Below are 27,668 nucleotides of genomic sequence, written 5' to 3' on the forward strand. Positions count from 1 at the left end.
GTCAAATTCAACATCCGTGTCAAAGTCAAAGTAACCTTGTGGTTAGAAAATTTCACTGATTGAAGGGTGAAATAATAAAATACTTCTTAGATATTTTTTATACTAATATTTGTATATTAAATTATTATAAAATTATGTTTGAGAAAAAAAGTATCAAATTTGTTAGTATATTAAATTAATTATAAAATTATGTTTAAGGATAAAAGGACCTTAAAATTTTTGTTAGTATTAATATACCTATTATTATAAGTTTCCGTTAATTTCTTTTGGTATTAAAAATGATATTTAATTATTTAAAATATTTTTTAATAAAGTATAGTTTTGTTTATTAAAAAGATAATGATTAATTATCTTTAATTTCTTATAATTAATTTTTATTTTCTTTTTTTTATCTCTCTACGTGACTTTTTTTCTTCTATTAATTTCAGTTTTTGTCTCTCTTCTTTTATTCTAGAAACATTCTTATAAGTGTTTTGGCATATTTATTTTTTGAACCTCATGTTATTTGTGTATATTAATCTTTCTCATTTTTGGTAGACTTTTATTTCTATTTTCGTTGATATTATTTTTATTAGGACTAAAAGGCCCTTTTTTGTCCGATGTTATTTTTCAGTACTTTTTTATTTGTTTTTAGAGGTATATATATATATATATATATATATATATATATATATATATATATATATATATATATATATATATATATATATATATATATATATATATATATATATATATATATATATATATATATATATATCCTTTATGCTTGTGAAAATTGGATAAGACAAAAATTATAAAATGAAAACTTATTATAAAATCATTTTTTGTAAGATTGTTTAATTGTAAGTGTTTCTGATTTTTTTAGTTGAGGCTACCATAAAATGACAAAGAAAATGTTAGAGTGAGAGAGACGAAAGAGAAAGGATGGAGAGGAACAAGGGAGGTGAACAAGGGTTTCGAGTTTCTTTTTATTTAGTTTTGAGAATGAAAATTATTAAAATACCGTTAACCTTAAAACTTAGAATCCATGATATATATATATAAGGATATTATTGTCTACTAAAACCCGGTACACATTACTAAAATGTACCAATTAAAAAAGAGACGTACGCATGTTAGCAAACTCATATATATATATATATATATATATATATATATATATATATATATATATATATATATATATATATATATATATATATATTTTGATGAGTAAACTAGAATTTTTAGTTGGATTAAATTGCAGAACTAATAATTAACTTAGAGTTTAGTCTTTTGATAAATAATAAAGATGAAATCTATAATTATATTAGTTATGAACAATTTCAATATCGTGTTTCAGCGAAAGGAGTTTCTTAAACCTAAGAAAGTAAAAACTTATCTAAGATTAATAATGTCTCAACAAAGATTATATGAATTAACTTTATTATCTGTTAAAAAATAAATGTTAAAATAAATTGATTATAACAATTTAAAATATAGTTTTGCATGAAAAAAAAGCTTAAAAAATAAATTATAAATAAAAAATCTCATCTTTTATGTTTTCTTTAGGTCTACCAAACCCTTATGTCGTCCGTGAATTTATGAATTTTCTATATTATATAATGCTAAATTTTCTTATTTTTACGCAGGTATCATTTATACTGCCACACCCTTTAGATAATGTCATAACGTAACAATGTAAATAATGTCATGACTGAAAAAATGATATCACTTTTAAATGAACCAACTACAGATAATACTAAATTAACTCCTTTAAACATCATTAATACCAATTTAATAGAAATAATCATATGATTTTTTTTAACTAAGATAAAAAATAAGTTCAACAAAATATTGAAGAATCATATCATAATTATAACAGATATTGGATAAAATGTGATACTATTTTCCTTTTTTTTTTATCTGAAGAGTCAAAGTAATGAATTGTTAAATGTTAGTCAGTAACTTGGTGTCTTAAAAATAATCTTCTTAGTATTAAGTAAGGTTTATGCGAGTTTAGGACTCAGGAAATAGAAAGGGAGATTTAAATTGTTTAATAGATTTTATATTTCCATTAATAGTAAAATCATTTTCATGACTAAAGTCAGATTGAATTAGACACGCAACATGACATGTATATATGATCTTATAATATCTTGATAGTCCATAGATTTTAGAAATAATAATTTAAGCAACCAATAAGAATGCTATGGAAATTACACTACGAATATTAAATGGCACTTGGTGAAAGAAATAATTATAGATATTACATTGTTGATATCATGTGCAAAAAAAAATTATAATGTTTAGGTATTTAAATATAAAAGGGTGTCAATCTATTACGTTGAATAGAAATTTCGTGCGACTCAATCAGAATATTACATCACTCAGGCCTTGTTCACTTGAAGGAATTTGGAGGAGAGTAATTGAGGGGATTTGAAGATAATTTTTTTTGTTGATTATTTAAATGAATTTGGAGGTAAGTGAGAATGAATTTAGAAGTAAAGTTTATAAGAATTAGTGTATAATTTGATTGATGTGACAGATTAAAAAAATTTACTTCCAAATCTACTTTCATTTATCTCCAAATTCACTCAAATAAACAACAACAAAAATTATCTTCAAATCCTCTCAAATTCCCTCAATTAGTCTCCCCCAAATCCATTCAAGTGAACAAGGCCTAAGGCTTAATTTAAACCAGTCACTGCTATCACTTATAACCAGACAATGTAGTATATTTTTATTATCTTTAAGCAGTTATCAACTATTATTAACAAAATTTAAATATTTTTCCAGTTAATCTTTTAAAATATATCAGAACATAAAATAATAAAAAATATACGAGGAGAGTGATAATACTAAAACTTGGCATAAATATGAATATTTTCTACGATTTTTTTTTAATTTCATCTTTAAAATTGGAATTTGTTGATTTTGGTTCCTTTGGAGTAACATTTTAGTTGATCTTTATAAAATAAATATCTCAATTTTTTTAATTGTGATTAATTTTTAATTTCAAATACTTTTTTAAGACAAATATTATTTATAACAAAATTGGAAGTAATCTAAAAATTATATCTTAATATCACTTACGTATATGATAATTTTTAAGAAAATAGAGTGAACTATCAATTTATAGTGTTTATCTTCCTCACTTTGTAAATTCATCTTATTTTTCAATTTATGGTTCTTTATATTTTTGTTCCATGTAGAAATTTATATTTTTTTCTGAATTTGAACCTTATATTCAGCTTATGTCGGATAATAATGTTAATATCAATAATTTAAATTTAAATTAATTTTTTTATAAATCATCAGTGCAAAGCAAATTAATATTCTTATTCATATATAGATTTTTTTTAAATAAGATGTTTTTAAGATTCCTATTTTTAAAGAAAGACATCTACTTCTAGAAATATGGTTATTAAAACAGCTCTCTTATCAATAAGGTTTCGATATTTTGAATTTGTGAACTTTATATTTTTTTAGTCAAAGTGAATTTTTTTAGTCTAAATTCATATAAATCAAAGTCATGTAACTAAATTGACAAGTTTACTATAACAGCTAGAGTAATTATTATTAAATAATAAATCTTATCTTGTGATAGATTATTGATATTAGAAATTTGAAGATGAGTTGTTACAATTGAGAAGAGATTATGTTTCTGGATTTTCTTTTAGAAATTATTTTATATTTTTATGGTTTTGGGTTTGGATTTTCTTTTAGAAATTTTATGTTTTCTTAAACTTATGTATAGAGGTACAAAAGTTTATGTAAACACTTTTGAGTCATATTATATGCATTTTCATTATTTGAGAAATGATTTTCTTAGTTCTTGAATTAGAACATTGATTCTTATCCAATAGTAAAAAAAGGGATATTAATGCGCCCTTTATGCTTCGATTACCAAAAACCGAAGCATAACGTGACACAATAACATTTTTGAAAATTTCGCAATGGTATATATCTCGGTTGAAATCCACTCAAAGTAGTAGAGGGTCTATGACATCAGTTTCCAAAACAATCGTTGCCATAAACCTCTATGCACTTTAACATTACCATCTGCAATCTGAAAAAAAATCTGTGTAGGGCATTTGGCCTCAGTTATTTTTAGAATCGAGGCCATAGACCCTTGGTCACACTAACATTCACCTCTCTGCAATCTTAAAAATATCTTTGTGTAGGGCTTTTCACCTAAATTGTTTGTAGAACTGAGGCCATAAACCCTCTGCGCACACTGACATTCTCCTCTATGCTCTAACTATTCAGTTGACAACTTTTTTGGAAAGGGTCTACGACCTCAGTTCTGCAGGGAACCGATGCCATAGACCCTTTCTCCAAAAAGTTGATCAATTGAAAAATCAAATTTTCAAATACTTATGTGGGGCTTTTGACCTTGGTTCCATGAGAACCGATGGGGCTTTTGACCTTGGTTCCATGAGAACTGATGCCATAGACCCTACTCTGACCTATTTTGAATATTTAAAATATAATTTGATATGAGTTTTTGACATCGATTGTATGGTAACAGAAGTAATATGGGTCTTATGCTTCGGTTTGGTGAGGACCCAAGGTAAAAGAGTTCAACAAAATTGCAAAATTGTCATTTTAAATTAAATTTGAATATTTTTTAGACAACTTTAGGCCTCGGTTGAGCGGAAAACTGAGGCCGTATCCCCATATTGCCTCGGTTTTTGAAGAATCGATGTAATAACCTTTTGTAGGTTAAAAAAAATAAAGACAGAAATTTTGTTTTTTCGCAAAATTGTTCGTCCTCTACAACAGAAACGCTCTCCGCTATGCCTGAATATTAACCCATTTTCCTTGCATTTTCACCGTTCAAAGTCATTTTTTTATCTTTGCCATGGTCGTCGTGAACGTTTACGAAGCATTATCATCGATCAAAATCCTTCCAAACCTCTTCTTGGGTTGGTTATTGCGATTCTCCACCTTAGAGGTAAATTTTTTATGTTTTTTTTTTTGCGTTTTTGTGTTTGTTTTTGTTTCTAAAACTAATATTTTATTTGTATATTTGTCTAGATTTGAATTTTGCATAGTTGAATTTTCTACAGTTTTGATCGTGGGTTGTCCAATTTTATTAGCCTTTCACATTCTGAGGTTCTTATTTTAATATTTAAAGTTTACTTTTTAATAGGATCATATAATTTTGTATTAGGTTGTAAAAAAATTTATGTTGAATATGTGATTATTTTAGTGCTTATTAATTGTATGATTGTATGATTGAATTGAGTTAACCTTAATTTTCTATTAAATGATCGATACAAAAATTATTTTTGTATTGTAATTTTGTAGAATGTTTCAGAATATTTACGTATGGATCAAAATTGGATTAATTTACCACGCATTAGTGCTGAGTACGAGAGAGGGGTAGAAGAATTTATACAATTTGTGCAACATAATAAGGGTAGAAGTGATGATGAAGTGAAGCTTAGATGTCCTTGTGTCAACTGTTTGAATGGGAGAAGTTGAATGCAACCCAAATTTGGAAACATCTTATCTGTGATGGTTTCCTATGATGTTATACAACATGAATATGGCACGACGAAGAAATACACTTTTCGACTATCTCCCAAACTGAAAATGTTATTTATTCCACCATGGAAGATCGACCAGAAGAAGACGAATAGGGACATGATTTGCAATGTTGGCGTAGAAAATTTTACCCAAACTCATGTGTATGAGAAGATGTCCAATGATGCGGAAAATCCTTTGTATGTCGATTCAACTAAGTTCACACAATTGTTACCGGTGTTAAGACACATGAATTTGAAGATGACCAATGGATGGACTGATAAGAGTTTCAAAGAATTGTTGAAGTTGTTGAATGAAATGCTGCCAGATGGAACCACTTGTAATAATGATGTGAAGAAAATTCTTTGTCCGATGGGTATGAAGTATAAAATGATACATACTTGTCTCAATAACTACATTTTATATAAGAAAAAGTTTGAATTTTTGAAAAAGTGTCCAAAATATGGGTTATCACGATACAAGTCAATAAACAACAGTGAGGATAATGATCAAATAGAAAAAAATGGTTCTGCTTTGAAAATAGTTTGGTACATTCCAATTGTAGTCAGACTTAAGCGTTTGTTTGTAAATTCATATGACGGTAAAAACCTTAGATGACATGCAAATGAGAGAACAATTGATGAGTTGCTTCGTCATCCAGCTGATTCAAAGCAATAGAAAAATATTGTTTAACAATTTTTTCAAATTTGATAAAAAATGTAGAAATCTTAAACTTGGTTTAGCCACTAAAATTTAAGTATTAATCATGTTGGCCAATTCTATTAATAATTTACATGTAGAGTCAATGTAATGAACTTGTTAAATGTTAGTCAGTAACTTGGTGTGTATAAAATTATTTTCTAAGTATTAAATAAGGTTTATGCGAGTTTAGGACTCAGGAAATAGAAAGGGAGATTTAAATTATTTACTAGATTCTATATTCCCATTAATAGTAAAATCATTTTCATAACTGAAGTCAGATTGAATTAGACACGCAACGTATATCTGATCTTATAATATCTTGAAAGTCCATAGATTTTAGAAATAATAATTTAAGTAACCAATAAGAATGCCATGGAAATTACACTACGAATATTAAATGGCACTTGGAGAAAGAAATAATTATAGATATTACATAGTTGATATCATGTGCGAGAAAACTTATAATGTTTATATATTTAAATTTAAAGGGTGTCAATCTATTACGTTGAATAGAAATTTCGTGCGACTCAATCAGAAAGTTACATACCTAAGGCTTAATTTAAACCAGTCACTGCTATCATTTATAACCGGACAATGTAGCATGTTTTTATTATCCTTAAGCAGTTATCAACTATTATTAACAAAATTTAAATATTTTTCCAGTTAATATTTTAAAATATATCAGAAGATAAAGTAATGAAAAATATACGAGGACAGTGATAATACTAAAAGCTGGCATAAATATGAATATTTTCTACGCTTTTTTTTTAATTTTATCTTTAAAATTTGAATTTGTTGATTTTGTTTCCTTTGGAATAACATTTTAGTTGATCTTTATAAAATAAAATATCTCATTTTTTTTGCTAAAACTGTGATTAATTTTTAATTTCAAATATTTTTCTAAGACATAATTATTAATTATAATAAAATTTGACGCAATCTAAAAATTATATCTTAATACGTATATGATAACTTTTAAGAAAAGTGAACTACCAATCTATAGTGTTTCTCTTCCTCCATCGGTTAATAAATTCATCTTATTTTTCAATTTATAGCGTTCGTTTTTTTTTTTGCATAAATATATATTTTTTTGTATGTAAATTTGATAGCATGTCATAAGCGGGTCGCGACAGAATCATAATGTCAGAACCATTAAAAATCCACTAAAAAACTCCATTCGAGTGAAAGCCAAGTGTCAAGAAGAGAGTTTAGAATATCAGAAAATAGAAAGCAGGTGGCTGTAGGAGATTGGACATTCGGTTTTGACGGTAGAAGTAAAACTTAGCTTTCAAAAGTATACGCCACTCTCTGCATGCAACCATCTTCTTCAACCTTATGAGTTCCCACTTTCTCCTCCTTCTCTCTAGATTTCTTCATCTTCTCTCTAAGAAGCACTCACTTTCTCTTCTCCGATCACCACTCAGGCACCATTTCTACTCTTCCGGCGTCGGGGGCGTCCATTTGAACCGATCAGTTTCGAATTCTGGGCTGGTAAGTTCATCTCTCTTAGCCGAGTGGTTTTTTGTACATACAAACACAGTTTTCGGTTGCATGAGTTTCTTAACCCCTTTCTGAACGCCTTTCTGGTCTTTTATTTGATTAGTTTCGTAAATCACGAACGTAGTCTTCTAAGAAATTGGTGGTGAGCTACTCTGTTCAAACTGTGAACGTTTGGTCACATTAGAGGTAAGGGAAGCTTATATAATTTGATTTTATGTTCGTTTTGAATGGATGCATGTTCGTTGATTTATTGAATGAATATGAAATATGATTGTTGCTATGTTTTGACTGTATGAAGTATGAATATTTACTATGATATGGATGTACGAAATTATGAAGATAGATGTTGAGAAATGAATTGATATAAAGAATTATAAGCATGTAATCCCATATGAAAATTGACGTTCGTCACTGAAGGTCTTTGACCGTTCGATTTTCCTGTGAACTCGGTTGGAACTAGATTCTTTCATTTGGAAAGAATTCCAGTTGAGGACAGAGCGTCTTTGTTCTGTAATATCTGTATATAAGCGTTCAACCAAGGATATTTGTTCCTTGGTGTTAGATGGTAAACTTAAGTATATTTATATGTAATTGTATATTTTGTTCATTCTTGAACACTAGCTAAATGGTATCTTATATTTATCAAGCCTTTATTTTATAAGTTTAGTAGTGCTTAGTCTTACACCAAGTGCTCGTACTAAGTTGTGCTTGATCTTAAACCAAGCGCTCGACCTTGATTCTGTAATTTAATTTTTTAAATAAGAGCATTCGGCCAAAACCAATAGCGTTCGGTCTCTACAATGCTCGGTTTTCGACCAGCACTCGTTCTCCTTGATGTTAAACTCATAAATAAGCTAACTATTTATAGCGTTCGGTTTCTTCATATAATTCTGTCACTTGTTATTATTCGATGTCCTACAGTATTAGTTTCTATGGTGTTCAGCCTAGAGTCTTAGTACTCAGCCTAGGCTTATTGGCGTTCGGTCTAAACTCTCATGAGTCAGTTCATTAAATTGGCTCACCTTGTAAATAACGATGGATTGTATTAGTCTTTGAGAAATATTATTGTAATCGGTCTCTTTCTCAACCCCAATAGTAACTCTCTCGGTTTTGATCTATCTTGGAACTAGAGACCTCTCGGTCTCACTCCGAGTGCTTGTTCTCATTCGGGGTTGAAGATTAACGTTCGGTATTTGGTATCCTAATGGATCTTTATTCAAATTGGTTCAATTGAGGTTTAATAATGAAAGATGATGGAATATGATATGGATGAAATGACTTTGGTTATGAACGAGTATTACGGGGAGGAATAGCTCATGAATGTATATTGAAATTGGTAAAGTATGAATGTGGGCATGCTAAGCTGACAGTTCATCCTGATATTTCGTGATTACTCGTTTCTAACGTAGAGAAGGGTAAGTCATGTGTGAGAATGGCAGGAGGTCCTAGTCTTTATGGTTAATTTAGACGGAACGGACTAACCTCGGGTGACAGTTGTTGAGGGTATCCCAGTTACTACATCACCCGGGTGCACGAACGTCGTAGCTACACATAATTCATACAGTCCGGACAGTCAGAGTCTAGTATTAGGCTTTGCATGTAAAAGTGGATAAATTATCTCGTTTATTTGAATTGTGTGAAATCTATGTTGATACTTGAATTGAATTACATAAGCTTACCCTACTTCCTGTCTTGTCCGTTTTGTACGTTTGGTGGTTGTCCTTCTGTTGCAATGATCATTCGTGTGGATGTGAGCAGAATGAGAAGCTTTGTTGGAAGAGGCGCTGGAAGAAGAAAATTTGGTCGAGGTAGAAGTTAAGACCGAACAGTAGAACCGTTCGGTCATCTGCTGTTTTCTTTTTTGGGAGGACCGTTCGGTATAAGTATTTTGTACACCGTTCGGTCTAGGTTGTATATTTGTACAATTTTAACCCCTCTGCTATTTTTGTAAGGTCGTTCGGCCATAACCGTACGTTCTATCTTTTGTAAGAACTGATCTGTAGTATTATGAATGTAATGTTCCTATTATATGGCTTTACACTATATTTTTAGAATGTTACACATAACCGGACAAAAATAAATATAGAAAAAAAAGTTTTGAATGAAAAAAATATGAAAAACAATAAAATAAAACATCATATATAAAATTCAAAAATCAGTTATACATAGAAAAATTATTAGTATCTTATTCTGTCCAAAAGCACTACGTTGTAATTCCCAAAATGTTTAATTTTTTCCAAAATTACATGAAACAAAAATATTTTTTTTATTGTAAGCGTTGGACAAAAATTAACATTGTTCCTCTGTATTTTAATTCAAAATGAGAAATCACCTTTACATAGTTTTTTAAAAGATTATTTATTTGAAAATATTAGTGTTTTTAGTTTTTATAGATTTTGTATTTTTTTTTATATTTTTAACATGACTGAAGAATAAAAAGATAATTATTTAATTGTTAAGACTCATAAGTTTAAAATATTATTTAGTAAAAAGAGGATATTAAGTATTAATATGATGCTTATCATTACATTAGTATTTATACTTTTAAAACAACATTTAATAATTTAGAAAAAGAAAAATTATTAAGCACTAAAACGATGCAAACATTAGGACAATGCAAATGATCACACGAGTACTTATACTCTAATGAATGTGAAAGCATTTTTATCTTTCATTTCAAAATTTATTGTTTTTATAAAAAAAGGATAAACACACACTAGTACAAAAAGGCTTTGACATCTTGCATCACTAGTGCAGTTAAGGGAAACAATACCGGTTGTTTTGGCTCATAGGCAGCGGTTCCTGAACCAAGACATATACAGGCAAGACAAAAAGTCTACCCATTTTTGCCTCGGTTGTGAATGGAGGTAGTATTATGGACTCTACTGCCTCAGTTGGGACTTGAACCGATGTAGTAGAGTGTTTTTTTTTTCTTTTGCGCCAGCCTTTCTCTACCGCATTTTCCCTCTCCCGACCACTCCCATTTTAATTCACCTTCCCTTCCTCTACCTCATACTCAAACCCCAACCCCATCACCTCATTGTCAACACCATCCATAGTAGTCCCAAAATCCCCATCCCCAGAAACGTCCTTCCAACTCCACTGCCAAGGGCACGCCACAGATCGCGCACTCGCGAGTCCGCATCTTCGCTAGTGAACCATCCGGGACAAAGAAGACAATGCCAGATTCACTCAAAAACACTTCCTCTCCCTTTGGTTTATCTTCCGCCGACTCGATGGCGATGGAGATTATGAAAATGACACCATACTCGATCCACCTACCACGTCATTGAGAAACCCCCTCGACGAAATCAAAGCAACCCTAACTCACCATTTTAGGGGTTGGCATCCTTCCTCACTCTGTCGTTAATGTATTCTCATTCGCATTATCTTTCTTTTCCTCATACTCAATCTGATCCCTCTTCGTGTATCTTCGATCAATTCAAACATTTCTCCTTTTCTCCGAATGAAGAACCGCAATTGGACGAGGCTACCGTTTCTAATCGCTCTAATTCGACTTTGTCGAGATCTGATTCGAAAGGAGATTGCAGTCAGAACAACTCGTTGTTGGAATCACGGAGGAGGTCTTGGCCATCGCGATGAACATCGCTATGCATCCCGAGACGTGGTTGGGTTTTCCTATCGTTTGGGTACCCTGTCGCTTGAATTATTCAACGTGCGGAAGTCGGACCGGTCCATCACCATGGTGCCAATGTTCACCACGCCATGGAACCTCCCCGACATTGTCGGAGCTAGAAGGCGCTGTTTGGGGGTGTTCATGGAGAAGAAGGTGCTGTCTGGGGGTGTTCGTGGAGAGGAAGGTGCTGTTTGGGGGTGTTCGTGGAGAGGAAGGTGTTGTCTAGGGGTGTTCGTAGAGAAGAAGGAGAGTTCGCATGAAGAGGAAGAAGAAAATTGTTCGTATGAAAAGTCTGAGAGAGGGTTATACGCTTCAGTTCCCCTGCATAACCGAGGTAATAGCCCATTTTCAAAAAGTTTGTCAGATGAAAAGTCTGACTTGCACAAGAGAGAGGAGATTTCTATAGGGCTGTATGCCTCGGTTCCCCCTCAACCGAGGCATATAAGTTCACAATAACTACGAAAATGCCATCGCGTTTTGATATGCTTCAGTTTTCTTGAAACTGAAGTATATAAGGCACGTTAAAATCCTCTTTTTTTACTAGTGCGTTCAATGTCGTAATACGTAAAAATCAAGATAAAAAATGACTGGTGATATTTTTGTAAATAAATGTTGAATTTGGGCATCGAAATTTATATTTTTTGACATCATATGGTCATTAGACGTCGAAATTCTCAATTTTTGACATCTTATTGAGAAAATTTGATGATAATGTTTGGTGCGAAGGTGAAAATGTAACTAAGTATGACATTGAATGCCCTAGTTTCAAATGTCAAAGAAGTATAAGACGTAGGAATTTTCACTTTACAGATGTTATATGCTAGTGAATTCATTAAAACTTTAGGAAGGAGTGTGAAAATTTATTCACTTTATCTTTGCACGGATCCTTCTTCTCTACTCAAACCCTTTATAGACAAAGTTTTGGATGACTAACACATGTAATCATAAACGAATTTATTCACTTTAGATAAGAATGTTAGTTTCAGTTTTTTTATTAACTTTTGTTTTTGTTTTTTTATAGATTATAAATTGGTTAAACTTGTTAGTATTGTTCAACTTGATTCTTGTTCATACACAATATATCTCCAAACTTAAGATAATACTAATAATATATTTTAACGAGCTCCAAATAACTCGAAAATTTTTTCAAAGCATAAAAAAGTTATAAGAAACTCCCAGATAAAATTACATCAAAATTTAAAGTTTGAGTATGTAAAATAAATTTTAAATTCATTTTTAATTAAGCCAATGCTAATTCACCAATAATTTTTAAATTCATTTTTAATTAAAACAGTTTAACATTAGTCAAATTAACGCTACTAGTTTATTTTAAAATTCATTTAATTTGGTGTTCAATAAACAATCGCTAAATAAAATTTAATTTTAATATTTATGTGCTGGTTTAACTTACTTAACTGACGTAATTTAAAAAATAAAGTTTCTCATACAACACTCCATAATCTAAAAAATAAAATATAAATAACAAATAGAAAAAAAAAAGTTGTAATATAGATAAAGTAAATAAATGTGAAGGAAGGAAATGTGAGAAAAGTGTAGATGACAAACGTGTGTACGAGAGGAAGAAATGAATGTGGATGAGAAAAATAAATAAAGATAAAAAAAATGAACGTGGATGAAAAGAATTAAATGTATAACATTATTTTGACTGTTTTAAAAAGTTAATATTTTTTTGCCAATAAAAATATTAACTTTTAAAACATTTTGCTACAAACTATTTTTAATATACAAAAATCTAATAATCATAAAAAAAAGTTGATTTTCAATTATTAGAATTTATAATTCTAATCTTCGTAAATATATTTTTTTAAGAATATATTGAAACAATATTGAGTGATGTCACATTAGTGCATGTCAAATGGACGTACATTGCAGACAAATGGGCCAATCTCTTTTATTCTCTTACATAAGGTGTTGGGCCTAGAAAATCATTACAATTTAAAACTCAAGGTGTTTCATCCTGTACCTCCAACCTTTTCACTCAATATCTTCAATTTCTTAAAATACCTTTCAATTAATGAGGTAATTATTATTAACTTATTTTTTGTTGTTGAGGATTTATGTGAATTGAATGAAATATACCATTTTTCTTATTAGCAAACTGGCTTCCAATTTCATTTCAGAAATCCTATTTCCTTGAGTAACATGCACTCCATTTCATTTCATCTATTAAGAAACCCTACATCCCATTTGCATCCTATTTGAATCAGTTCATTTTTTCTCTTTACTTAAGTGTGTTTTTCTCCATTCCATTTTATTTATTTTCATTGAATATGTTACTTTCCACTCCATATCATTTTCGTGTTAATTGTGATCTTTCGAGTTGAGAGAGATTAGAGATGGATTTTTGTTGAGACACAAGGGAGCTTGGAGTGGTGCTTCGAGCCAGTTGAGATTGGAGGTGGTGCTTCTAGACAGCTGGTGGTGGTGATGTAGCTAGTTCGCATTGCTGGTCGGAGGTTTTTTTGTTGAAGAATTTGTTTCTAGGTGCATGAGAAATCTGAAAATTACAACATCGAATGTCCATACCCGTGGGAGATCAACTTGATTGCCCTCGATCCTAAACAATAATATTTAATATAAAATTTATTTCAACAAAATAATAACCATTACAATTAAAGTTTTGCACTTATCTGATACTGTCATATAGCATAAACAATATGGTGAATGTAATGTATCAGTACTGAAGCGTCAACTGGACCTTCAAGAAATCCACCTTCAGGAACATCCTGATGTTCCTCCTCCTCAATATCATGCTCCTCAAGTGCATGCTCATCAACTACATTCTCCTTAACATTCACATCTCCATGCTCCTCAACATGAACATCAGGTTGAGCTGCTTCATGTCTTCTGCAAGCACAACCAGTAAGTCTCCTCTCACCCTGTGAGGAACTCTCTTCGTAATGTAAAAATGCACCTTGAGTATGAGCCATATCTATTCTAAGTTTTTTTTATTAACAACTTTACACAAAAAATATCCAATGCAAAATAAATAAAATTAATTCCACTATTTATATAAATAAATAATTAATTAAAAATCTCAAATACAGTTTTGGAAACACTCTAGATATTGGAAAAATTTACATATTTGTTCAAGAATTTCAATTCTAGGGTATCCTAATCTATGATGCCACAAGTTTATCAACACGTGTATAGGCAAGAAAAGTATTAGGAACAAAGTCTTTGTCAAAAACAGGAAAACATTGTAGGTAGATAACCCTTCATACATTAACATGTCCAATAATCTTCAATGTAAAACTATCCTAAATTTGACACATCTTAGAAGAAAACGTTATAATTTAATTCAAATCTTTAATTAAACTTTGAACCGATATCAAATTAAAAGAAAATTCATATATGTAAAAGACATTAATATATATATATATATATATATATATATATATATATATATATATATATATATATATATATATATATATTTAAATTGGATACTCCTTACATAATAAACAATTACAAAATAGTTATTTATCAATTTTACTGAAACAAGTTTAATTTTGTAGAAAGTAACAAAAAGACGTTTGTCATGAGTCAGTTATGATTCACATGATTAGTGATTCCAGTATTAATGATTTAGGAATATTATCTTGTTTGTCTTTTGAGTTAGTTAGCCTTAATGGTTTCGTAGGACATGATTGACACTATGAGAGGTACTATTAGTGTTTTTAATCACCTTAAGCAACTTTTGTAGTTGTTCTACAGTGAAAGTACTAAGACTTGTTTAGTTTCATGGTTTGAAGTATGATTCATCTTGTCACAAAAAGAGCATTATTTTCTAAAGTTGGATTTTCTTCCTCTCTCTTCCTTGGCCTTGTAGGTTAGTGTACACCCATGAGTCTTCAAATTCTGGTCTTGTATATGAGGATTTTGTTTGTCTATAGTGTTGGCCAAAATCTTGATTTCAACACCCTGATTGTTATTGCCAACCACTTGACAATTTTATTACATAATGATATAGAATACACAATTGATATTTGTGAGAGATCCATTAATAAGACGTGTGTGGGTGTCATTTAGACTCTTCTGAAAACAAATATGTTTTATTTCTTTTATATTTAGACAGAGGTTTTAGCAATATCATAAGTCTAAGGTATATCACAAGTAGAAGATGGAATAGATATAAGAAACTTTAATTTTTCCAAAAGAATTTTCAAGTAAGTAAAATATTGAGTTACGTTTCTTTTACCTTGTTTTATTAAGTGGATTTCTTGGAACAAATCTAAAATTTTGAATTAGCCCCCTTTGACAATTTTATTCATCCCAAAATCCTTAGCATTTCCTACATAAATAACACTTTCAGCAATTTGTAAGAAAAAGAATCTTAATAATATAAGAAAAAACATCATGGATCTTTTCTATGCATCATACAGAGGGTTATCTATAAATAATGCAAATGAATAAATAATACAATTAAATAGAACCCAAAAAATATTTTTTGAGAAGAAAAACTGAAAATAAAAACAAAAGTAAACTTATTTCAAAGAAGAAAAAAATCATCCGTCTTTGTAGAAATCAAATTTTTTGAGATTATAAGTCGTCCATAGTGGCTGCTGTGGAAAACTCTCCGGATAAGAATAAGTCTGTCCTTCGCTGTCCTAATTGCCTTATCTGTCCTTGGTTTTGGTTCATACGTACATGGTATTGGTTTTGGTTTACAAATTCATGGTACGACAATGTATAACTAGTTTTGGTCCACTGGTGTGAGGCAAGTGGGTCTATTATTGGTGTGCTTAAAACAACAATGGATAAAACTCAAATTGACTACACTTTTAGCTTTCTAAAAATATTTCGAATTGACTGATTCTTTTATCTCCTAATGAATCCATATACATATTTTTCTTCCGAAATTATTCTCAATCTAATTAATCATGTATTGGTCACTCATCCACAACAAAAAGAATATACTGATCAAACTCAATCCAAAACTTCCTAAACGTCTTAAAAAATTTAAAGAGTTAAATCTCATTCACAAAATTGTTCGTTATGGAAGGAAAGAGCCGACCACAATCTTTACATTTGGCATAATTAATCTCTAGCATATGGTAAAACCTCTATTGGTTCTTTTTGCAACTGTGATATGAAAATTAGTACGAAATACTATAAGAAAAAAAGTTTAATCCTTTTCGATATCCCTATTTGTGCAGGATTGTCTCAGATAGATCCTCGTTTTCTAAAGTGTGCCAAAATGGTCCTTAATTTTGAAAATTGAAATCAATTGAGACCTTCCCGTTAAGTTGGGTGGACGACGTTAAAATTGAGCGTGCGTGGCAGGATGACATTACTGACGTGGCAGTGTACGGTTTCCTGAGTTGGATTTGTTTGATTTACAAATTAAATTTTATTGAAATAAAATGATTCAAAACACAATTATTAAATAAAAAACAATTAACAAATGATTAAACCTTTCCTAAATCAGAATCCTTTTAGAACCCTAATTTAAAATTTGCAAAATTAGTTATCTTTGTATCACATATGGTTTCTGCCATCATTCTTGGTTTTTATCATAATTATAATCCTTTTGAAACCCTAAATTATTTGAGAAATGGCACCTTTTTTTTGAACCCTAAGAAAATTCTCAATTTTCTAGGGTTCCTTCTTCTATGCGTGGGAGACCCACTTCAAGAAGCTTCTACTTTTTCCAGGTTCAGCTCATGCAGATGCAGGCAATGGCAAAACCCTTTCACTCGCAGATCTGGTATCGCGTTCACGCTGCAAAAACCATTTGTACATGCGTATGTCCCCTCACCAGCTTGACAAATTAATTGTGATGGACAACTATAGGTTTCAAATTCAAATTCAACTAAACGTTTCAAATTCAAATTGTTATTTTCTATCAAACAATCAAATTAAATATTCTGTTTCATTTTTTTTTTCTGACTAATATCTCTTCAAAATCAAGCACATCAGTCAAATTCAAACCATCATGCTCTTCAGCGTTCATAAGTGGTGCTCTATGAAATTCCTTTTTCTGGTTGCTTTCTTTCTTCTCCGGTGCTTCCATGGAGGAGCGACTTCCTTTCGTTCTCGCTGGTGGAGATGTGAAAGCTTCTTTCGTTCTTGCTCTCCTCAGGCACATGTTTCATTTTTGGGATTTCAGTCTTCTAATTTAGGGTTTTATTCAAATCCCTTTTAATTTTCCAAATTCCCCCAAATAACTAAAACGTTCTTCACTCAATTAAAACACAACGTTTTTATTTGTTAACTATTTTTTACTTAAACGTTGTGTTTTGAATCATTTTATTTAGGGATTCCTTCATTTAAAACATTCTTTTATTCTGTTAAGATTTAAAAATTTAACTTTTTTAAATATAAAAACTCACCATTAAGCCAGGTCAACAACAGTACTGTGCCACGTTAGTACCATTTGGTCATCTCAGCAACCCACGCATCAATTTCTTTAACGCCGTCCAGCCAACTTAACGGAAAGGTCTCAATTGATTTCAATTTTCAAAATTAAGGACCATTTTGACACATTTTAGAAAACGATGACCTATCTGAGACAATCCTGTACAAATAGGGATATCGAAAAAGATTAAACCAAGCAAAAAATTGAAATATTACCACCAGTTAAATTCCATAATAATATGAAAAGTTGTTGATAAAATAAAATTATTGATGATCTAAAGTTATTGATAAAATATTTGTAAATAAAATTTTTATGGATAGATAAGAAAAATTTCTCAAGAATTACCGACAAACAAAATTTTTATACTATAATTAACTATAATGAATTTTAGTCGACGGTGAATAACGTGATTTTTTTTCTTTTTCTTCTTCATTTTTCTCTTTTGCATTATCTACTTTCTCATTTCGCTCATTTGGAGTTCGATGCATTTAGCAAGAACCTTTTAAAACAATTTAATCACTAATAAATTTAAAAAAAAAACTCATTTAGTAGCACATTTAAAGTAAAATCAATTATCGACATATTTAACTGATGAATTTAATCACAAAATGTCAAAGTTCAAAGTGAAAATTTCGATATTCAATTTACCAATTAAATTTACTAATGGTCTTAAAAAATTCATCATCAACGAAAACATTTATCAACAATACTAATTCATAATTATCAATAAATTTTACAGATGAACACATTATCAACGAAAATATATGTTGATAATAAAAATTATAATTTATTAAATAATCCATTATCTATAAAAATATATGTTCATAATAAAAAATTTAAAATTCATCAATAAAATATATTTTTATTGATAATTTTTTTCATAGATAAAATTTCATATATAATTAAGTAATTTATTGTAGTGAAATGGCTATACGAAGGTCTCTATCTAATAAGTAGGATTAACTTTTATAATCTTTTGGCTACATGTTTTCAAAAAGGAGAATTAACTTATTTTGCTAGAAATGATGGATTTGAGGAAGAGGGAATGAATGAATTTGAAGGAATAGAGAGATGATTGTGATGTTGTTTGTTTTAAGGGATAGAAAGATATTATACCCCTTAGTCATGACCAAACATATTCAAGAAGATTTGGAGTCATCTACAGAAGGTGAGCCCAAACTCTTATCATCATGGGCCATAAGTGAGTTCTTAATAGATTATGTTTATTTTAGGCCTTATATCATGGGTCAAGTAATATAGGATTTCCTTTTTTAGCCTTGTATTATAAGTCAAGTAGTGTAGGGTTTTGCGCAACTTGGGTCAACTTTGTTCTTCTCTTCTTTTCTCAATCTTCTCTTATATCCTTTCATTTTTGTTTTGTTTTAAAATTCTAAGTTCCTCCTCTCTAGAATGACAAGTTTAGTCTTTTTTTTTAATTTTCCCCTCTTCTTTTTGTACGACCTCTTGCTTTCCCCAAATTTTTAGTGACTTTAGTTCTTGAGCATTTTGTCTTAAACTTTATGGATCTTTTTTACTAGAGTCACTACCATATTGGTAAAAAAGATCCCTAGACATGTTTATGCATCCTATTTTTGAATTTTAGATTAAGAAACCTTTTCTTCCAAAAAGAAATTGCTAAGGAGACTTAAGGTTGCAAGAATACTCAAGTTCACTTTCAGGAAAGAGAGGTCAAACACTAAGGATTACTTAAAAACTAAGTTTTTACTTGCCAAAGTTTACCTTAAGTCCTTTTGCACCAAACTTCTAAAAGGAAATTAAGTTTGAAAGGCAAGTGAACACACACTAAACTATAAGCAAATAAAGAAAGCAAATAAGCTAAACTATGTTGCCTAATGATAAGACTAGAAGGCACTTAGAACCTCCAAAGCACTTACCAACTAAGATGCATGCACTTCACTATAAGAAATTAAGGTTTTGATTAGAAGATGTGATTGAACACCAAAGACTCTATCAAGACACCTAAAGAAAGCAAGTAAATTACAACTTAAAGAAATCAAATATACAAATACAAACAAGGAAAAGCTACTCCTCTCCAAGTGTTTCTTTCTTCCTTTGCTCCTTCACCAAGGCAAAAATCTGATACCAAATTATGGAATAATCTCTTTCAAGCTATATGACTCAAGCAAAGCGGAAACTTCTAAATGAGTTAGTGGTTATGGAAGCTTAATGGTAGTGGAATATGGTGCAGATATGGTTGGTTTAATGTGGAAAGATGGTAGTTCCTCCTCTAAGGTATATGACTTGATGTGGTAATAGATAGAGCAAGGATGAAGAGTTTAAAGAGTCACAAGAAACATAAAAAAAAATAGCATAAGTTTTCTTAGGCTTGTATTTTGCCTATTCTAGTTTCTTTCTTAGTTTGGTTGTAAAAAAACTTATATATTTTTCTTTTCTTTAAGGTGCAAGCAATGTGGGACTTCACATAGTTTGGGCTTAAAAGAAAGAAGAATAAATAAGTCTCTTTTCCTTTTAGTTGTTTGTAATGCAAGATATCGCATGTATAGTTTTAATTTTGGTCTTTAGACTAGTTAGGTAGTTTATATACCCTTAGGAGGTTGTAGAATTAAGAGATGTGGGATTTAAAACAACCTTGAGAGTTGTTGTCCAGACTTGTAGGCTTCCAAGTTTCACATCCTTTAGTTTTCTCCACCTACTTCATCTCGTAGTGCTATATAAGTAACCTAAGGTCTCTTTTGTAAGTACACCTTAAAATTTGAATATAAAAAGTGTTTTGCATTCAATTATATTACTTCTTTGAGATAAATTTTTTTCTCTTAGTCTAAATTTGGGTCCTATCTTGTGAACAATAAGTAGCGATCCTCCTTGAGATTTATATTGGATCCTTCCAAGTGGCATGTCTTCAAATTCATGTTTCTTCTCCTTTCACTTTTTTCATTTTTTAGTCTTTTAATTCCATTTCTTAATTGTTCTTGTTTAGTCTTTAATTAGCTGTATTTCTATCTAGGCATGTTATTCCATATCATGACTCAAGCAAGGGGAGAGACTATTTTGGTGTTTGACATGTTCTCAAGATATGTTGGGTCAACTCAAGAGAAAGGGTGGCTAGACGAATCCTAGAAAGGGTGTTCTAGCTTTGGTAACCTAAGTTAAGTAGTATGATACAAATTTGACAGCATAACAATATTCAATTCAAAGGTTTAACTTACATTGGGGGAGACACTTCTATTTTTAAGCTTAAGGGGTCTTCAAAGTGTAGAAAAAAAACCTTAGAAACCTTAACTTTACTAGCTTGGAGACCAAGGAAAAAACCATCTCCATTAGAAGGAGGACATATGACCATTATAACATAGGAGAATCATCTTGATTCCTAGAAGGACACATGGTCATTACTTATGGGAAATCCTCTCCATTAAGAGCATGAAACATAACCACTCTCTCCCAAAGGTGGGACACCCTTCTCTCTTGCTCACCCACGACAAAGACAAAACATTGACCCATGAGGTCAACTCTAGAATATGAGCCTCTCTTGAGTCAACATTGGGTGTTGACCTTGGTTGATCCAAGTTTAGCAAAACCTTACACTACTTGACCAATTATACAAGACCAAAAGGAAAATCCTATACTACTTATCCCATGATATAAGACCTAAAATAAATCTAATCTACCAAAAACTTACTGATGACCATGATGATAAGAACTTGGACCCATGTTTCATAGATTACTTCAAATCTTTTTGAATACGATGAACATGGATAGATGATATACCAAAGGATAGAAGTGAAAAAGTTTAAAAACAAAATTTGTAAACATTTATAAATGATTTAATTGATGTGATAGATAAAAAAATTAATAGAAAAAATTGTTAAATTGTAATTTTACACACTTATGGTCAAAAGTATTATAAAATAAAATGTTGTTATTATTATTATCAATTAGTACAATTATTATATTATTATAAATTATTAATATTATAGTAATAGTAATTATTATTAATTTAATTAAAAGTAAAGGGCATGCACATTTGCCACCCAAAAAGCATTTAATCACATATTTAAAAGGCGAAGAAATTAAATTAAAAATGAATACTATTTTTTAGTAAAATAATCTACATTGAGTTGTCGCCCTCTTTCCGTTCTATTTTTTTACCGCGAGATAAAATTGAATTTTTATCCTTTGAATTCATCTTTACAAATCAAGCGTAATCAAGTGCAAGCAGCATTAAAATATATATGCCTTTGTATATATTTTTTATTTTTATATATGGGATAGTATATAAATGCTCCGAGATTTAAAAAATAAAAAATAAATAAATAAAACTTGGATGGAGATCAACCTTGTCAAAAAAACTTGACAGCCTGTATCTCTGGATTCATTTGATAGATTGTCTCAGAACAAAATCATAGCATTCAGTTGTTATTTCCTTCAAACTGAGGTTCTTTTATACAGTGTTTCCCGGCATGATGAGCTGTGTAATTGTCCTTTTCCTCTGTTTTCGCAGAACAAATATATTTAAATAAGGTATTTGGGTTGGTAGCCACGTCCCATATAATTGTGATTTTATTCACTATCTATTATATTACACATTAACTAAAACCTTAATTACCATGTTAAGTTGTGAAAAACAATGTACAGAACTAAACATATAACCATCTTTTATATTTTTAGAAAATTTTAAAAAAAATTATAAATTAATTATAATGAGTTATAACGACTTATCTTAATATATAAATTTTAAATCCTATTATCCCATTTTTATAATTTAAAAACTAAAATACTCCATTTTTTTAAATTTTCCTTTATTTCCATATTCAGAGACCAATTAGAAACAATTACAACACTCAGATTAAAGACATATTTTTGGCGAGAAACATATTCCTCACTTAATCTTCATGGAAAGAAAACCATTCCCGATAATATAAATCAAGAACAAAATCAAAGTTGTGTGCTAGACATAGGAGGAGACCTCAATACATAAGAAACATGTAAGCAAATCCCAGAGACAACAAAATGGTGATTGAAGGCACTCCCAAACATCCACCACCGCCAGAGTCAACATTAGCATACTGTTTCTTAATGTTGTTCTTGTCAGAATTGGAGAGTTCTACCTTTCGTTCCTGCGATGGCAAAATGTAAGGGTACATAACAGAGTCGTTCATGAAAGAGTGGTCAAATCCAAGCAAATGCCCTATCTGATGCATCGCGGCACTCTCCAAGTCCAGAACTCCATCCTCCGCCGACAAGTCGCCTTTTTCACTGGGCAGCGCCCAATACATGTTGCCATTGAGATTTATCTCAGCTGTCTTCACGTCAGACGGAGGGTTCTCCGTTATAAAGCTGAAGCCAAACAAGTCGCCGATAAGGACATCAGAGAAATTGTAGAACCCAACCTTAATGTCCGCGTCGTCGTAGGTTGTCTCCGTCAGGTTCAAAAACCCTGTGGCATTCGCCCACCGCGTGAATGCATTTTTGAACACTTTGGTGAAGCTGGGTTGGACTTCACTCTCCGGAAGAAAACCGTACGTGAGGTTTGTCTTTCGGAACCACCGGTGACCGGCTTTGGGCCACGACACGTTTTGGGTGAAGCTGTAGTTGAAATCCATGTCGGGGACAGCGCATCGTGGTAGGGAGATGAGTTTAAGGGTGTGGTTGTCTATGTCGGCGGTAACTGGGAGATTGAAAGATTCCTGGAAGGTCTTGATGGCTGATAATGTTTGTTGGTCAACAGTGTTGTTGAATGAGTCGGAGGATGGAAGGTAGCCAAAGTTAGAAAGGTATTGTTTGAGTGGAGCGAAGCCTTTTCTTTCCTTATTGAGTGGGAGGTTTGGTAGTTTGGGATCCGGTTTCAAATACTTCAAGTATTCTTTATCCCATTCTGGCTTTGGTGGTTTTTTTCCATTGACCCAATTGATAACTTTTTCCTTATTTAAAGACTTGAATAGAGACGCAAGAGAAGACCCAATACCAGCCTTCGCGAAATGGGATTGGTGGAGAAGGAGAAGGAACAATAATAGGAACGCAGAAAGGAATGGTTTCATCTTTATCAATATAAATTCTTGCTCGATTTCGTCTATGCAGTGGAGTTGGGGAATAATATATATAACAAAAATGATAATGGGCAAGTTTGAGAAACTGAATAAAGAAAGAATTTTGGCACAAGTTGGTGATCTCGAGAAGCACACCGTTGCTAAGCCATTATTGGTGTGATTACAACAACTTGCTGATGACGAAGCAAGTTGCTAAAGCCAACATGTGAAGACTCGCTATCAGTGTCTGCAAACCTAAACATCCATGTTTGATTCTATGGATTTGACGAAAAGTGAATGATTTTACGTTGACCTCAAGTCTTCGTCACCCTTTCAAATGATAAGAAATGCTAAAGAAGACATTGTGAGTTTATACGTCCAAAGTTAGACATAAATGGGCTGAGATGGGCAGCGGCTAGTACATGATACTTACGGAGAATTTGTTTCCTCTACCCCACCAAATGCTCCCAACATTATTTTTCTATTTTTTTACTCCAAAAATATCTTACATTAATTTTTTTTTTAAAACTCTAAATTTTCCTAGATTCTTTTACTTTTATTTTTCTCTAATTGTACACAAACTACTTTCTCTCTTCTATGTTCTTCGTACGCCTTCGATATTATTTTGTTTTTCATTTCCTGGTCTATATTTGGTTGTGATTAAATGTTCATCATAATCTATTGACAATTATTATTCATGTTACAGGCAAAAGATGGTATAGATATAAGAAACTTTAATTTTTCCAAAAGAATTTTCAAGTAAGTAAAATATTGAGTTACGTTTCTTTTACCTTGTTTTATTAAGTGGATTTCTTGGAACAAATCTAAAATTTTGAGTTAGCCCCCTTTGACAATTTTATTCATCCCAAAATCCTTAGCATTTCCTACATAAATAACACTTTCAGCAATTTGTAAGAAAAAGAATCTTAATAATCCAAGAAAAAACCATCATGGATCTTTTCTATGCATCATACAGAGGGTTATCTATAAATAATGCAAATGAATAAATAATACAATTAAATAGAACCCAAAAAATATTTTTTGAGAAGAAAAACTCAAAATAAAAACAAAAGTAAACTTATTTCAAAGAAGAAAAAAATCATCCGTCTTTGTAGAAATCAAATTTTTTGAGATTATAAGTCGTCCATAGTGGCTGCTGTGGAAAACTCTCCCGATAAGAATAAGTCTGTCCTTCGCTGTCCTGATTGCCTTATCTGTCCTTGCTTGGTTTTGGTTCATACGTACATGGTACTGGTTTTGGTTTACAAATTCATGGTACGACTATGTATAACTAGTTTTGGTCCACTGGTGTGAGGCAAGTGGGTCTATTATTGGTGTGCTTAAAACAACAATGTATAAGAGTTTTACTTAATGGATAAAACTCAAATTGACTACACTTTTAGCTTTCTAAAAATATTTCGAATTGACTGATTCTTTTATCTCCTAAGGAATCCATATACATATTTTTCTTCCGAAATTATTCTCAATCTAATTAATCATGTATTGGTCACTCATCCACAACTAAAAGAATATACTGATCAAACTCAATCCAAAACTTCCTAAACATCTTAAAAAATGTAAAGAGTTAAATCTCATTCACAAAATTGTTCGTTATGGAAGGAAAGAGCCGACCACAATCTTTACATTTGGCATAATTAATCTCTAGCATATGATAAAACCTCTATTGGTTCTTTTTGCAACTGTGATATGAAAATTAGTACGAAATACTATAAGAAAAAAATTGAAATATTACCACCAGTTAAATTCCATAATAATATGAAAAGTTGTTGATAAAATAAAATTATTGATGATCTAAAGTTATTGATAAAATATTTGTAAATAAATTTTTTATGGATAGATAAGAAAAATTTCTCAAGAATTCCCGACAAACAATTATCAATGAATTTTTATACTATGATTAACTATAATGAATTTTAGTCGGTGGTGAATAACGTGATTTTTTTTTCTTTTTCTTCTTCATTTTTCTCTTTTGAGTTATCTACTTTCTCATTTCTCTCATTTGGAGTTCATTTTAAAGATGCATTTAGCAAGAACCCTTTTAAAACAATTTAATCACTAATAAATTTAAAAAATAAAACTCATTTAGTAGCACATTTAAAATAAAATCAATTATCGACAAATTTAACTGATGAATTTAATCACAAAAGGGTCAAAGTTCAAAGTGAAAATTTTGATATCCAATTTACCAATTAAATTTACTAATGGTATTAAAAAATTCATCATCAACGAAAACATTTTTCGACAATGCTAATTCAAAATTATCAATAAATTTTACAGATGAACACATTATCAACGAAAATATATGTTGATAATAAAAATTATAATTTATTAAATAATCCATTATCTATAAAAATATATGTTCATAATAAAAAATCTAAAATGCATCAATAAAATATAATTTTATTGATACTTTTTTTCATAGATAAAATTTCATATATAATTAAGTAATTTATTGTAGTGAAATAGCTATATGAAGGTCTCTATCTAATAAGTAGGATTAACTTTTATAATCTTTTGACTACATGTTTTCAAAAGGAGAATTAACTTATTTTGCTAGTAACGGTGGATTTGAGGAAGAAGGAATGAATGAATTTGAAGGAATAGAGAGATGATTGTGATGTTGTTTGTTTTAAGGGATAGAAAGATGATACTATACCTCTTAGCCATGACCAAACATACTCAAGAAGATTTGGAGTCATCTACAGAAGGTGAGTCCAAACTCTTATCATCATGGGCCATAAGTGAGTTTTTAATAGATTGTGTTTATTTTAGGCCTTATATCATGGGTCAAGTAATATAGGATTTCCTTTTTGAGCCTTGTATTATAATAAGTCAAGTAGTGTAGGGTTTTGCTCAACTTGGGTCAACTTTGTTCTTCTCTTCTTTTCTCAATCTTCTCTTATATCCTTTCATTTTTTTTTGTTTTAAAATTCTAAGTTCCTCCTCTCTAGAATGACAAGTTGAGTCTTTTTTTTTTTTAATTTTCTACTCTTCTTTTTGTACGACCTCTTGCTTTCCCCAAAATTTTAGTGACTTTAGTTCTTGAGCATTTTGTCTTAAACTTTATGGATCTTTTTTACTAGAGTCACTACCATATTGGTAAAAAGGATCCCTAGACATGTTTATGCATTCTATTTTTGAATTTTAGATTAAGAAACCTTTTCTTCCAAAAAGAAATTGCTAAGGAGACTTAAGGTTGCAAGAATACTCAAGTTCACTTTCAAGAAAGAGAGATCAGACACAAAGGATTACTTAAAAACTAAGTTTTTACTTGCCAAAGTTTACCTTAAGTCCTCTTGCACCAAACTTCTAAAAGGAAATTAAGTTTGAAAGGCAAGTGAACACACACTAAACTATAAAAAATAAAGAAAGCAAATAAGCTAAACTATGTTGCCTAATGGTAAGATTAGAAGGCACTTAGAACCTTCAAAGCACTTACCAACTAAGATGCATGCACTTCACTATAAGAAATTAAGGTTTTGATTAGAAGATGTGATTGAACACCAAAGACTCTATCAAGACACCTAAAGAAAGCAAGTAAATTACAACTTAAAGAAATCAAATATACAAATACAAACAAGGAAAAGCTACTCCTCTCCAAGTGTTTCTTTCTTCCTTCGCTCCTTCACCAAGGCAAAAATCTGATACCAAATCATGGATAATCTCTTTCAAGCTATATGACTCAAGCAAAGTGGAGACTTCTAAATGAGTTAGTGGTTATGGAAGCTTGATGATAGTGGAATATGGTGCACATATGGTGGGTTTAATGTGGAAAGATGGCAGTTCCTCCTCTAAGGTATATGACTTGATGTGATAATAGATAGAGCAAGGATGAAGAGTTTAAAGAGTCACAAGAAACATAAAAAAAAAATAGCATAAGTTTTCTTAGGCTTGTATTTTGCCT

The 27,668-nt window shown here is 30.7% G+C and overlaps 1 protein-coding gene across 1 annotated transcript; it reads right to left on the reverse strand.

Annotated features, from left to right (window-relative positions):
• Positions 1-22,469: 22,469 nt before the first annotated feature.
• Positions 22,470-24,449, reverse strand: LOC108335106 (metalloendoproteinase 1). Its single transcript, XM_017571046.2, has one exon. The coding sequence runs from the start codon at positions 23,753-23,755 to the stop codon at positions 22,685-22,687; it is 1,071 nt and encodes a 356-aa protein (XP_017426535.1). The 5' UTR covers positions 23,756-24,449; the 3' UTR covers positions 22,470-22,684.
• Positions 24,450-27,668: the final 3,219 nt, after the last annotated feature.

The sequence above is a fragment of the Vigna angularis genome, chromosome 10, assembly GCF_016808095.1.
Source record: "Vigna angularis cultivar LongXiaoDou No.4 chromosome 10, ASM1680809v1, whole genome shotgun sequence".
Lineage (NCBI taxonomy): Eukaryota > Viridiplantae > Streptophyta > Magnoliopsida > Fabales > Fabaceae > Vigna > Vigna angularis.